Source organism: Rhea americana, unplaced genomic scaffold (assembly GCF_003343005.1).
Source record: "Rhea americana isolate MKP2758 unplaced genomic scaffold, rheAme1 scaffold_36, whole genome shotgun sequence".
Lineage (NCBI taxonomy): Eukaryota > Metazoa > Chordata > Aves > Rheiformes > Rheidae > Rhea > Rhea americana.
Window position 1 is genome coordinate 6,383,952 of NW_028186490.1, and position 15,625 is coordinate 6,399,576.

Genomic DNA, 15,625 nt, shown 5'->3' on the forward strand with positions numbered 1-15,625 from the left:
GGCGCCGCGGGCGCCGCGCTCTCCCGCTGCCTCCCGCATGGGCGCAGGTGAGTGCGCACCGACCCAGGCCGTGAGCGCTGACGGGATCCTATGTCGTGTCTTTCCGTGTGGATGTATCGCTTGATGTTTAAAAACTTTGATCAAAAAGCAGTAGTTTGTGTGTTTTAAGGAGGGGTGTGGAGGGTTTGGAGTCTTTTTTCTTTTTTCTTTTTTTTTTTTTTTTTTTTTTGGTGAGCTTCAGGTTGCCTTAATAAACAGCACCTAAAAAGAAATGAAGCTGCTAGTTGCAGACGCTCTGCTGTTCTCTCTTCAGCCTCTTCCCTTGCATTTCAATGAACCAGATGTATCAGGGCTCAGCCTAAGCTGTTAGTGTTTGAATAATCCTGGCTGCTGTTCCGCGCAGGCATCCTTCAGAGCGGCTCGCTGGATGGCGTTTGCTTAGCAGGGGCACTTCAGTACCACTGTGCAGAACTGCTTCTTTCATGCCCCTGCTTATTTAAATAGCAGAACATGCGCACTTTTGAGCCATTTTCTGTCACTGAGCAGAAACCAAAGAATCCAGTTAATCACTGACTGGGTAAGGCATGGTTAAACTGAAGAGTCCTGTTGACTAAGCTTAGTGATCTCCTATCAACACTAAAACTGAGTAGGTGTGAAATTAACATTAGAGTGATGCTGGCCTGTGACAATGATAATGATGATGATCATAATAATAAAAAAATATGTGATGTGAGAACTTGCTCATTAACCAGTCAAAACTTTCTGTAGACAAACCAAATGCGCAAGGGATTAATACTTGGTTTTCGCTCCCCCTCCCCCCTTCTTCTAACTAAGAATTAGGAGAAAAACAGGTCTGGATCAGACAAGACTTAAGCCCAAAGAATAGCCGGGTCACGGCTGGAAGTGTTGGGAGGGAACAGGCTATAGCTTTTTAGGTATGCCGAAGGAGATTTTAAGCCTTGACGCAAGGACATTGCTGCATTACAGCACCACATTTTGAGTTACATTGTGGTCATTCCAAACGCTGGAGTCAGGATGGTCTCTGGTATGAGTCAGAAGCAGTTATCAAAAAATTGTCATTAGTATGACTTTATGTTTGAAAAGTATGTAAGGAAAGCAGATAATAACAAGGAATTTCCCTATGTTACAAATAAGCAGGGAAACTGGCTAGATTCTGTTCTCTTATCTGCATTATGTTTATGTAAACTGACCTTGTTTCCTGTTCAGGTTCTTGGATTATGCATGTTTCTAGATCTAAGATACTGTCATCCCTGGAACTAAATACGGTGCTAGAAGAATAAAACAATCTTTTTTTTTTAAAATCTTTTTCCAATTATTTCTGCAGATGTGTAGTTGGTTATATTTGTTCATCAGTAGTATTCTGGAGCTAGTTTCAAGGATGGAACTGAAAAGGAGTTTCCTCCCTGAAAGTCTGGGTCAACATGGGTCTGAAACAAAAGCTAGGAGTTCTTACTAGTTTTTACTAGTTTTAATTTCTGAATTCTAACAACAACTGGTTGTGGTGATAAAGTGTGTGTGTGTGTGTGTCCATGGTTTTTTGCCAGTCATGGTTCAAAAGTTACATATTTTCCYGTATATATGGAAAAAACATTTTGTCTTGTACAAAAGTATACACAGATGGCAATACCTACCAAAATAGCATATCAAGGAACAGAGTTTTGCAAATGGCTCTGGAAAAAATTCAATTCTTGGTGTTGCATAACCCCAAAGTTGGGTCACTTTTCAAGTCTACAGCCCTTTTTAACACATAATTGTTGCGYTGTAAATGTACAGTGACTTTTTTTACTGCCAAAACTCCTGTCACTCTTATACCAATTATTGCTCACAGTTGGATCTTGAAAYTTGTCCATTATGCAGGGCTAAGCTCGCTTTCCTGCATCCTCGTAAGTGATACTACCTCACAGGAATGCGGCTGTCAGCCCTTTCTAGGCTTGTGAAACATGCACAAGGGTCAGGAYAGGGGTTTGGGAGCTTTCTCGGGGGAGCATGGCTTGTGTTTAATAAAACTGCTACCGAACTAGAGGCACTAGTGCACAACAAGCAGTATGAGCCAGCACATGCAATAGCTTCCATTGCAGTGTTATTTGTTCTGACTTGTGGGTGTGAGTTTAAGTGGTTTGTTCCTGATGTGATTTCTGCAAGATCTGCTTTAGTAAAAGTGGAAACTTTATAGAAGTTGCTGTCCAGGATATGTCTGCAATGTTAGGTCACTGTGCCTAATGAAATGGTTGAAAGTCTACMTTATTTTTGTCTGCAGGGATAAATACTGCTCAGATTTTGGTTCCTTCCTTGTCTTGGCTCTAATGTGGAACTATAAGGGAAAACATTACCTGTTACACTGATACACATTATGAAAAAGAATATATATATAGGAGTCAAAATATCTATGTGTACATACATATATGTGTGTATATATATACACACTTTTAAAAGTTTCTGCAATATATTTGCAGCAATCACTGTGTATTGTAAATTAGAAAAAAGACTTTTACTCTACACTTTTTTTTAAAGAAACCACTGTTTTAATTTAATAATTTAAAGTACTGACTAACAAGGARGTCTTCTTGTTAGAGGCTCTGTATTATATACATATACTTATATCCCCTTTCTCCTCATTGTATTTGAGCACTTAAATCATTAATATTTTTATTAGTCCAGTAGCAGATATCTTGTAATATTCTTGATGTAGGTCAGGAGCAGAACTGGAATGTAATCTACACCTTTTTTCCAGTTCAGTGCAGAGGTATACAGATCATCTCCAGTCAAACCAACAAAGACCATTTACTGTGTGGATTTAGTTGTTCTAARCCAGTTCCTCCTCATCTGCTTTCATAAATGTTCAACAGTTAGAGCTGCTTTCTTCTTTTACTTTCCAGAAATGTCCTTCCTGCCTGACATCGGGCTCTTCACTATGGGCATGTGGTCTGTTGGCCTTGGAGCCATTGGTGCAGCTGTAACAGGGATCATCCTTGCTAACACTGACTTGTTTTTGTCCAAGCCAGAAAAGGCTACACTGGAGTTTTTAGAGGAGATAGAGCTAAAAACTTTGGTACCAGGTAAGATTCTGTGCATTTGAGCCCTCATTCTTTGATTGGGTTTATTTAAGAACCTTTGTAAGACTAGGATTGGAAACTCTGAAGAAGAGTGAAGTGTGTTCAGAAGGGTTAAGTTTCCCTRCATGAGGGTTACCTATAAGGGAGACAGAATTTCATGCAGACCATACTGTCTGTCTCAAGGATTTTTCTTAGTCTTTCCCAGTTACAGGAAGTAGATGGGTGTCCTTGATAGGAGATGTTTCTGGTAAAGGAAAAGCCATTACACCTGTTATTTCTGGAAGGTCCTTGTTTTAMATAAAAATAGAATACAGTTGTGAAACTTGACACACACCTAAAAGTCAATAAARCATTTAGTACTCTGTTATGCATATAAAATTTTCTCTGATAGAACTTTATTTGAATGTGGAATTCTCTGCAATGCTTTGTTTTCGTCCTTAAAGCATTAATCACTGTAAGCAAGAGTGGCTGGTATTACTGTTCATGCTGTTTGTCCTGTATAAACAGAACAAAGAACATTCAAGGCTGGTGAACTATGGAAGAAGAATGGTGCAGTGATCATGGCTGTGCGAAGACCTGGATGATTTTTGTGCAGAGAGGTACTTGATGGGTTTGGGGATTAATTAGGAAGAGTTGAGCCCTACTTACATAGTTCCCCTTTAGATAAAGGCAGGGGGTAAATAGGACAGTCATCAAATATATCTGAAGTATCTGAAAGATCTTGTTTCCCAGCCCAAACTGGATTCCAGCTAACAACATATTTAGTTTAAGTTTTCTTTGCAGCTGGCCTAGGTTCTGAGTATTTTCCTACTGAAGGCAATCGGTATCTGATTTTTACATCTGCCAGGAATTTTTACATCTGCCCRTAATAATTTGGGATGGAGACTACACAATTCCAATTGGTGGTGAGTCACGTGAGCTAGTTGTATTCCATATGTTCAAAATAAAACTCTGTGAGCCGGGTAGTCTTTGGTCAAAAGGAGCCCAAAATTGGACTGGCAGAAAWCCATCAGACAAAGATCATCAGCAAAACTCTGCAGAGAGGTGAGCATAAAGTGGAGTCCATCACTCTTCTGGATGTTAGATGGGAGGCAGGAATGTAAAGAGTCAGAAGACAAGGAGAACGTGTTACAGAAACTCACTGATTCTTCCCAGACAGTCTCTGCAAAGTGTTACTACTCCATCCCAAGGCAAGTTGGGAAACAAAGTTTGATCCTTAAGTTGGTATTGGGTTTCTTGAGTGTAGGTGGGAAGAGAGACTTAAAATATGATTTGAATGTAAAATATTCCTGGAAACAGCCATAACTTGCACCTTGCCCCCCTCCCCCTTTTTTTTTAGTTACTGGGAAGAATAGCTATTATCTTATTATTCACTACTCTGCAATATTAAATAATTAATATTGCCATCACTTAAGTGATCTGTTCCCATCAGTAATAATACCTTAAGTATGTGTAAAACCCATGGAAGGTGAAAGATTAAACTTCTCTGCTTATTTGAACAGGTATAGCATAGGTAAGAAGAGAATGTGCTACCTACCAGTCTGACTGCCTTCTGGATGCAGTCAGACAGGAATCCAATGATTTTTTTTTTTTTTTTTTTTTTTTTTTTTAGTGCTAGCTTCCTAAGTAATAGTAAAGAGTCTATTTGAATGAAATATTTCTTTCAGGAAAAAAAACGGAGAGGAAGAAATTTAATTTTTAGGATTTTATTTCTGGTTCAAAACCAAGTATTTAACAGAGACAGTTACTCTGCTGCTCAGCTAGTTATGACAAAGAATTGTTGTGTATTTTAATGGTGAAAATGTTTAAAAAGCTTTTAAAATGTCTAAACTGAAGTTATTGGATTGTTAAATGCTCAAACATTTTCGTGAGTTGACTCTTTCCTCTTATCCAAGGAATAGTCACCTTTTATTGTCCATTAGTGTTTCTCCGCAGTAGGAGAGCTGCTCCGATCCCAGCTATCACTGGTTCTGAGCTGGTAGAATGCTTCAATACAGGTGACTGAGTATGTCTGTCAATCTGTGGGCAGTAGGTTTTTGTTTTTCCACAAAAGACAAAGTACACTCGGTTCGCACTATCTTACACCTTGGAAAGGATACTGAACTTTGTCTTTATCGAAAGCACCAAGAAAGTATATGTACTTCCCTGGCCACAGTGATGGGGTTGAAAAGTGGCCATTTTACCTCATAGACCACAAAGCTGTTATTGATGGTAGGGAGGTTTCCATTATCCACTGCAAAGGATGTCATAAGTCCTAGTAAAATGACTGCTTTGCACCACTGAAAATCAAGGCCTGTAGATTTAAGAAATATGGAGTCTTTTATCTTTATCTTCTGTATCCTAAATCATCAGATTTCTTTCTTTCTTTTTTTTTCTTTTTTTTCTTTCTTTTTTTTTTTTTTTTTAATTANNNNTTAAGATTAGTCCTGTTGAATACAAACTCCTATTTCTCATTTTGGATCCAGCCATGTAGTGATCCAGTACTCTAGCCATTGTGAAAATGCTGTGGACTTGTCAGATATTGTAGGTGAAACTAAGCTCAAGCAGTCTAATGTAGCAGAAGAACCACAATTGACCTGTGAAAGGGACAAACTGAGCTGGGAATTGTTCTTTTGGGTTGTGCCTGCCTTGGTGGAGAAAGTAAATATTCTGCTAGGGTATTCTGCTAGTAAGTATTCTGCTTGTTTGTTTTTTACAAAAGCAAGAAAAACAAACAGTTTCACTTGACTAGATGAAAGGGTCAGAGCCCTCTTTTACCAATCTTAATGAGAAAGCAAGTAACTGTACAGCTGTTACTGTGTGCAAGAATTTGCCCACCAAAAGAGATTGCTTTGCTTTCTGTTACTGTATCATTTTAAAATAGCAGTAAAGAAAAACAAGTTAGATGTAGTCTCAGGATGCTCTTTGAAGTATGATCTCTTGAGGATTTTAAATGTAAGTGTGCTCTTACTTCATTCCTGCTTTCTCTCCTCCTAAAAGCCAAGAGAGAAGACACAAACACTCCCCTCCCTCACTGCCCCATCAAACTGCTGGAATGCCTTTTTCCAAAAGGCTAATCAAGGTTAGATKGTATCCCTGTCTCTGGAGAGCTTTCTGGTCTTACAGAGGACCCACAGCACTAGCCTGTAGCACCCTTTCCCAGACATGTAGGCTGTCACAATACATTTTTTTTTCTAATTGATTATTAGAGTTCTGAACTATAAAAAAATCCAGRATAAAATTGCAGTTAAAACCTATTAAAGAAGATCATAAAGCATTTTTTTCAGGGAAAACCAAAAATAATTAGCAGATATGACATAAGCAGAAAGGAAAGGAAAGATCTAATAAGCTATGAGCCTTGAAGACTCTCATTTTCACTACTCACTGGTTGCTTATGATGCTGATTCATCCTTTTCTGTTTCCTCTAGAAAAGATCATCAGTATTGGAATCCTTCTTTTACCTTTTTCACCTATTGATGTCTTTTTCTAATATCTTTTCTCTTACTCATTAGCCCTGTGTGTGTGCTACTGTTACTCAGCAAATTTTAGATACCTAGCAAGCCTTTGTTAAGGCATTTTTTTCWGTTATCTGACTGGGAGCATTCATGTAAACTGTGTCCTTTTTTGTGTGTCTGTGGAGTTCTTTGTGGGAATTTCATCCAGAAAAAGTGACCTGTCTCTATATAAGGTGAGAAGAAACACATTTACCATGGACAYTCTTTGATTTTTTGGAAATTTCACAGGCCTCTTGGTCTGTACAAACTGGGTCAGTTATGTTTCCTTCAGGAGAACAAAAAAGTGAACAGCTGAATGGTGATGCTTTGTATGCATACACACCAGAAAAGCTGTATTGTTTCTGGGATACAGAAGATGTGTAAAGAAATTCTTTGATCATTTTCACTGAGCGAGCTTGGAAGGGAAATGCATCTTCAGTYCTTTATCTATTCTAAATTTGTGTAGCGTGCTCTGGCATAGAGCCCTCAAAGTGCTTTCAAAGAAGGCTAATAATGATGCATTTCTACTTGGAAAAAAASGATGTGAAATTCTGGCCTGGCAAAATTAAATGATATGCAGGCAGTATCTTTCATTGTCTTGTAAACACTTAAAAGCTGTTGAAGTCCCAGCACAGGCAAGGTAAATCTAAAGCTTTGAATTAAAACTACGTTTTCTCCAGGATTTTACTAGTATCAAGTAAATGCTCAAAAATTCTTCTTCCTCTTTGCCTAGTGAAGACAATTCTAGAAAAACAGCTAGCTTGAGTATCTGATTTACAGACCTATTTCTGTTTTGCACCTCAAACTAGAATTTACATATATTTCTGACACTCAGAAATTCAAGATGAAGCTTGTTAACCTCTATTCATTGCCTGAAATGTTTTAGGGTTTTGTTTTTTTGTTTTTTTCCCCTTTCTTAGGAGGCTTCTGAGCTTTCCTCTCTAAAACCTCAGCTGTCCAAGCTGGGTGTCCCTCTTTATGCTGTTGTGAAAGAGAAGATAGGGACTGAAGTGGAGGATTTTCAGCRTTATTTCAAAGGAGAAATCTTTCTGGATGAAAAGGTATAATGAAGTCAGTCTTCTATCTCTTTTTGTTTAAAAAAAAAAAAAAAAGCTTACAGGTGTTCTCTTTAAAGAGCTTCTATTAGTATAGATAGTGTGGTCTGAATAGAAAAGGATTTAGTAACATTGTAGTTTAGTAAGTTAATAAGCTTTGCTTTTCTATATATATCATACTCAGCTTACAAGCTGTTCTCTAGCTGTGCGTTGATAACATGTTGTTRCAGGATTATTCTTCCCCTCCCCTTTAATAGGTAAACAGTATGTCCTCTTAATATTTATTCCTTGCTTCCACTGGCTGTGTGACTTGCTGATGCTTATGATGTGTAAGCCAAGGTCTAAAGATGGAAGGCATAATTAATTCATCATGTACAGCCCAAATTGCAGTGATTGTGGCTTGTCCCAGCACACAGGCATATGCTGTACTGCCAGTCTCATGTCCTACAAAACCTTGGGTCTGCTTCACTCCTGAAATCAGAAGGGAGGTTTAGAAATTGTTCGTCATCTGAAAGAAGAGGAATATCTAATATTCAACTAATATTCAAAAGCAACTGGAAAGAACTTTTGTTTTCCTTCCCCACACGTTTGAAAGAAGTAGGACGACTTAAAAAAAAAAAAAAAGGAAAAAAAAGGGCTGATAGTTGCAAGACTTGGCACCACAGTATCTCTTTACCAGCATTTTTACTGCCATGCCATTCTTCAGCAAAGCCATTTATACCAAAGCACCTTTGTTATCAGCAGCATGGATGTAGATGTATACAATACTAAGATACCTGTGGATTGGTTGAAAAAAACGTATGAATGGTGGCAATAACGTCAGTGTAGAAAGTAAGGCTCTGGCTGTGTGGAAAGTAAGTTATGCTGTAATGTGTAACAGAGATTAATTCAGGTGCAGTTTATTTTTAGCTCTCTGCCTATTCAGCTTTTCTGTGTTGGAACCCTTCTTGGATATAGGTTTGGATGGTTGAATTTAATTTGGGAGGAAAAGTTCTTTTAATTTGCTTTGCTTGTTTGTTTGCTTGCTAAGATTTTTCTCTTTCACTGCAGAAAAGCTTCTATGGTCCTCGCAGACGAAAAATGATGATGTCAGGCTTCTTCCGCTTTGGAGTGTGGCAGAATTTCTTTCGTGCTTGGAAAAATGGATTTAGTGGTAACCTGGAAGGAGAAGGATTCACGCTGGGAGGAGTGTATGTGATTGGGGCAGGAAGACAGGTACTGCAGGCCTTTTAGAAGGCTTTCATGTTTCCTGAGAGACTAAAGGCTTTTTTTGTGGAGTTGTTCAGTTGATGATCATTTGAACTCCTTCTGCTGTGCAGAGACTAGGATCAGTGTATGAATTTCCTTCTTTTTGTCTCTGATTAGGGTGTTCTACTGGAGCATCGTGAGAAGGAATTTGGAGACAAAGTCAGCCTTCCCTCTGTTCTTGAAGCTGCTGAGAAGATAAAACCACAAGCTTCATAAGCTTAAAAATAGTTGCACATGTTTCTGATCACAGCTTGAAATGTAGAATGTATCTGTTTCTTGAGCATGCAGTTTAATTGCTTCTTAACTACTTAGTGATCAATGCAGTGGAAAGATTCTCCATCAAATGTAATAGTTAATGAAAAGAAAACCCTTCTGAWTTTTTTTGTTATTTTGTCACCCTTCAGGTGGTCAGAGTTTCAACTTGTCTTTTGGATCTGACTGTATTAATGAAAGGCTGGGTCTAAAATCTGACGTAGCCTAGATGTTTTCAGTCAGAGACGGTCAGTTGAAACCTGTCTATCTAGGGGAGCAAAACCCTGCTAAGGCTGGAGTAACCAAGTATTAACTGAGGTTGAAGGATAATAAAAATGTATGTAAGTGAAATGTTGTCACTTTTCACTTGTTCGTGAACCTGTAAACGCATCTGTGTCTCTAGGAAACTAAGTTCTGTCAGCCTAGATTATTCTGAGATTCTGCATTTGAGACATTGCCACTGTTATCAACTCAGTAAGTTTCATGGTAGTTAACTTCTAGCTCTGGGTCTTTCAGTTCTTTGTGTGATTCTCTGTAAGGAAGATTAAAGACATCTAATGTTGACTCTCAAAGTTAATTGTGATATCAGGGCAAGTTCCTTCTTGTAGTTAAGATTCTAAAAGCAAAGGGAACAATATGAGAGAGCACATGAGGTAGTGTTTCCATCCTAGCTTAATTTCTGTAATAGAATGGCTGGGTTGTTGCTTCTAGAAACAGATGAAGTATTGCACAATAGATCCTTGAGAACAATTACTAGACATAGCCAGATAAATACTTAGATTGAAGTGTTAAAATTGTTAGTAAAAACATTTGAGGACAGCTTGAGTTTTCCAGATGTGCTGACATTTCAAGGTCTAAACACAATGTTAAAATTGTGCCTGTTAAAWTGGGGCAGATTATCAAGTGACCCAGCAGACCCGTCGGCAGCTGAAGTATATAAAAGGCTAGGTATCTTCGGAAAAATGTTTGGGCTAGAATACATTAAGCTAACAAAACACTTAAAGGGTAGAATTCGTGTGTCCTGGCAGGAGGTCAGACTAAACAGCCATTCTGCTCTCTTCTGGGTTTAAAATCTGTAAAATCATGCTATATCAATGGTATTATCTGCAGAGATATTTTGCACCTCTGAAACTGATAATATGTCTATTTGTGTGCGCTAGTGTCTATCCATTGTGGAGCTATGTTATTCACTACACTACAATTGACTGTTATTCTAGTTGAATTTTCTAGTAGAAAATTCTTCTAGTAGAAACTTCAACTAGGTGCTTGTGCATCTTGGCTCAAATACACTGATTCTCTTGGTTAGTTTAGCTACTTGAAACTTAAAAGTACCCTGGTGTTGTGTAAAGGTTTCTGATGTGACAAACAATATAAACAGCAAGAACACATTGCACTGCTGTGTAGATGCAAATACCGAGACTATTTTCTCTGTTGGGGAGGTATGCCATTTTAATGAGAGTAGCACAGTAAAATTTACATTTTTCCTCCCTCTGTTTGCAGTCATTCCTTTTTCGAAAAAGGTGGGAAGGAGGAAGGGTGTTTAGAAAGGCTAAAGGAAGGGGATAGAGTCCGTCTTGTGAGGTTTTGTTCTGATTTCCCCAGGTGAGAAATCTTAAATCAGCTATGGTCTCTCAAAATCTTYGAGCTAAATGCAGAAAGTTAGTATGGCATTCCTATGCTGTCTGGTGCTTGTACTGGTGTCCAGAAAAGCTACTGGGTGCTCAGAGATAAAATAATGCCTGAGTGGAGGTGGACTTCCTTGAATGGGATCCAGAAAAGGAGTTCACTCCAGGAAACTTTGTCTGAGGGCTTTTTGTCCTGAATTCTATAACTGAAAGGAAATGCTCGCATTATGAGTCCTTGCCTGATGACAGGCACCTAAAACCCTTCCTCTACAAACCTATAAATGTGAAGTATTACGTAAAAGGCTGCTTGTCTGCAGTTGGCGTATTGTTACCTGGAGTGCAAGTGGAGGGAAACAAAAGAGGTGCTGAAAGAAATGTCTGAGAGCTACTGTTTCTTAYAGTTGCAAGCTGCTATTAAAATCTCATTTCTAATAGGAGAAGACTTCTGGATCACAGCTCTTGCTGAGTTTTGAGTTTTCTTTCTAGGGGGACCTGGAAGGCTTTGACACTTGCAGAAGACAGCTCTTGCACAAAGACATGCCAAAAAAAAAAAAAAAAAAAAAAAAAAAAAAAAAAAAAAAAGATACTGATCTCAGAGAAACCTGCGTTTGTGGCCTTGTTTCAAGGGCTGTTTATGCATTTCACATAAACATGAAATGTGAAATGCAGAAACAGTCCTTGGAGTATAGGATGGAAGCCACATAAATTCTAAAATATTTAAGATAAAGTGAAGTGCCTTTAGAACTTAATAAACCTCGAAAGCATCCCCTTCAGAGGAGGGTTTTTGGCATTACAGTTTTGTCTGTGTGCAATTGTCTTCCATCCGGTCTGACAGAATTGGCCCCTGGTTCTTTTAAGTCAGACTGCTGAAGGTCTAAGGTGCCAGGGCACTTGAAGAGATAATGCTTCTGTCAAATGTTTTGTAATCCTGGAAATAGAGCGAGGAAGCTTTTGTGTCCAGCATGTTAATGCTCCAACAAGGTAAAATGTACCTCTAGTGTAAAAACATTTTTAAAAAGCCCATGAATTCCTTTTGTGCCTGGTTTATTAAACTATTCAGGGAGACACACTGGGACTTCTCTGTGCTCTGTCAGTTTCAGCAGTGGCACGTATATGGTAACCACGTGAGACCTCTGGACTGGCAGAGCGTGTTTCGAGACTGTTAACAGTGACAGTTCATGTATACAGTTAGTGGAAGAGTGTATTTCTTCTCGATTCTGGAATTACATAACTCAGATTTGAAAGTTTTGTTACTGTGCAGAAATCAACTCAAAATTCAGAGCCACAACAGGTCAAAATGGCATTTTAAACATTCAGAAGAGTTATTATTGATAATCTGTTTTTTCAAGCCTACTTTGGGATTATTTGGAGTTGACTCATCCTTTTTGAACTCCATGTTAACAAAATACAAATAGGGAGGATGGAAAATATGTGGTGCCTAGGAACTAGGAACAGTTAATAGGGTTTGAAATGGGCAGTCTTAAGGAAATAGAATAACTACAAAGTAGTAGATGAAAAAATAATGAATTCTAGATGAATTTTGAATGCCGGAGACTGTACAAGGTTGGAATTAGCTAATTTAAGAAGGTGTTTTCTAMTTTAAAAGCAGAATGCTCATTAAAGATGTTTTTTAATAGTTGTTGGTTTTGATGTTGCAACAGCTACCTCTGCTGGCCCAGTTTATTATATACATTTAATATTTGGAGATTTTTTTTCTTTTAACACAACATGTACACAAAATCTTAACCACTCCTTCAAAATTACATCAAATATGACATCACAGTTCAACACTCAGTTGGATCCCAGAAGCCCCTTAAATTAAACAGCTCTAAAAACTGAAAGTTTGTTTATTCTTGGCTTGAGAAAAAAATCAGCAACAAAATCCCCTACAGTCTTTTTTCGCTAATCAACTTCCCCTTGTTTCTTTACAACATTGTATTCTTTCTTTTTTTCAGTACAAAAAGAAGGTTAAGAAAAAACATTTTAAAAAGGAAAATGCTGTGAAATCAGTTGAATATATGTAATAGAGGGAGGTGTTTCTTACTTGTCCTTTTAAAAACACCAATTATGTTTTCTGTCTGCACTGTCTTTTTAAGTTCTTTAGAAAGATGGTCTGTCTCAGGGTGTTTTCTGTTTACTTCCTGTTCTGCATTTTGTTTCACTGTGTGGGCTATGCATTCCCACTGCTGTCAAACTGCCTGCAATTCGTGCCATTTGCAAATATTCATACAGAGAGCAGAATGCCAAGGGTTCCCTGCCATTTTCTGAAGTGTTTCCTGTGATGCATTTTGGTAGAAATAAAAAAATGAACAAATTTCTTTTTATCTCTGAGCCACTAGATGGCACGACTTCCCCAGCCTAAATTAAGGCCAGTAGTAAATATGAAGGGTTTTTTTTTTTTTGCAGTAAAAAATTTGCCTAATAAAAATGCTAGCAGTTGAACACTGTAGATTAACATTATGCTAGAGGAAAGCTTTTGGAAAAGGCATCTCATCCAGCAAACTTTTTACTTGTGTGGACATTCACCATCTTAAAAAAGGAAAGAATACACTGTGTTGAATGGTAGAGTCTGCGTTATATAAATGCTTTTGGAGGGAATAACTTATTACTGGACTCACTGTAATCSTCACTGATATTTTAGTAATATTCCTTTTGGACACGGCTAGTGCCTCAGTGGTTTCCTCTATCCAAAAGCACTTCTTCAGAAGCTTCTTTAATGGAGCTGGAGTAGAGAAGTGCAATGGCCACTTGTAACAGTAGAGGGAGGTGGGAAGATGGAGAAAATAATGTGCAAAAGGGATGAATAAAGTTAAATCACTGTTTCTAACTTAACTAGAGAGGTCTAGTCCATTTTTACTGGATAATTGAATAATTCCATTCAAATGTATTCTTTTTTCTAGTTGTTCTTGGAAATTTTATATGATTTTCCCCAAAATACTTCATCTTTCAATTTACTGCTTTAGGTCTAGCTACTGATTTCACAGTATCTGAGACCATCTGAAGTTCCTCAGTAGCTTCTCTGGGNGTATCTCTCTTTACTCCATAATTATTAAGACCATGTGATAATTCCACATGTAACTGCTGTTTTCCAGAAACCTTCCTGCACAAATAGGAAATTCTTCTACTGCAAGGCTGTGTTTGCTGCTGCTGATAATGCTGTCAAATATACAGTAGAATTGGTGAATAGCTCYGGTCTTGGCACTTTTCACCAGCTACTCCTCATTAATTTCAGGAAATGTTTTGTAATGGCCAGAGGAAACAGCAATGACAAATTATGCATGAACTTAGGCCTGCACAAGTTCAGTCAAAAATCAGATTTTCCATTTTTGCTTTTGCAGTACTGTTACACTCTTCAACTGCTGAAGTGACTGGCTTTAAGTTTTCCAGTTTGCCCTCACACTTATAATGTGTCTCTGATGGATGAGATTTTTACCCTAATTTCCTTAGCACCAAAGTGAAGCATACAGAACAGAGATAATGCCAATGGCACAGGCGAATAACTTGCAAATGGAAAGGTTGTTCCAGCTATCTCCAGGTTAACACTGAATACAATCAGTTCAGCTACCCTGTGAACTACTAACACTGACCATTTTGCAAGACTATTTTATATTGCAAGAGATCTCTRTTCTACTGACTAGGTTATACCAAACAAATACTTAGAATGATGGCTATCTTCGTGATTCAAAGCCAGATCAAATTAATAAAGACGACGATAGTGGAGGCTTGCAGACTTACTTTTCCTGAGTGGGAGCCACTTCTTATACCTGCAGTCCCTAAATCCTGAGACTCTTTCCCCTGCCGAATCTTAGCAGTTACTATTATATCCTCTGTCTTCTCATCTCCAACAGAAAGAGCATACTAGAGCATTCTGCCTTGGGGGATGCGACTCAGTGCTCTGCAAGGTGACTGTTTTGCTTTATCTTTAAAGAAGAGAAAGAAGATGACACAAGCCTTTCCTTGAGTCAAGAGATCATAAGACATGCAAAAGAAGCAAATGGGAAAATCAACAGAAGCAGCAAGTTACTGACTATGCTAGAAACCAACTGGGATACAAAGCATTACCTCTGAGAAAAACTTTGGTTTCCTGTCCATGTCCTTGACTTTATAGCTAGTTATTCAGTGTACATCCTCATTCAAATCCAGCCTGCTTCCTGAAATCCCTTTTCAAAGTAAGCCTTACTGCTTTTGATCTGCATGCATGAGTCTTATACAGGACAGCAGTGCCTTTCTTCCATAATTTGAGAAGACAGAGGTTCAAGATGGAAAATGCAGATGGAAATAGAGAAGCTGAGGTAACCAGCAGGTAGCAGTGACATCAGGAGACTAGAAGCCATTCCCTTGGTACCTCAACATAAGGATGCCTGCTGAGCAGGTCTTTCACAGGTAGGCAGAAGGTTGATGAGAAGGAGAGCCTCTCCCCAGCTGCCAGGCAGCAGGATTACCTCAAGTGTGAGCTCACCTCAGGTGTAAGCTCTCCCTTGCTCACCACATGGCTTCAAAAGACATGACTCAGCCCCTCTTTCCTTTTCCTGCCTGCCTTCCCAGCACTTTAAAAGGGAGATTTAAAAATCCTGGGATATCTACTGACTCAAGATACTCTTTGTTTTGGGGATTTTTTCTTCTCCTTCCTTCTGGTTTTTCCCACCTTTCAGGTAAACTCAGATTGTGCTCCAAGGCTGCTCTGAAATTGCTGTTCCTGGTGGCCTTGTTCTTATTCTGAAATTCCCTCAGGAATGAGCACTGTTTAACTGTCAGACCCTCCCCATGGGGACAGAGCATGTGCCTGGCCAGGGAGAGGGACTCCCACAGGGACTGCACGGTGCCAGGAGCCTTCTAAGCGTTTTCCACAGCGCGACCGACGCTCCTATGTTGACTGGAAAAGTAACCTAGAACCAAAG

General features: G+C 38.7%; 1 protein-coding gene across 1 annotated transcript; it reads left to right on the forward strand.

The window, feature by feature from the left end:
- Window positions 1–6: 6 nt before the first annotated feature.
- Window positions 7–10,589, forward strand: PRXL2A (peroxiredoxin like 2A). The gene is made up of 6 exons (XM_085312351.1): window positions 7–47; window positions 2,898–3,077; window positions 3,582–3,673; window positions 7,468–7,608; window positions 8,653–8,817; window positions 8,968–10,589. Exons 1-6 carry the CDS (start codon window positions 38–40, stop codon window positions 9,064–9,066), a joined length of 687 nt encoding a protein of 228 aa, XP_085168477.1. The 5' UTR covers window positions 7–37; the 3' UTR covers window positions 9,067–10,589.
- Window positions 10,590–15,625: the final 5,036 nt, after the last annotated feature.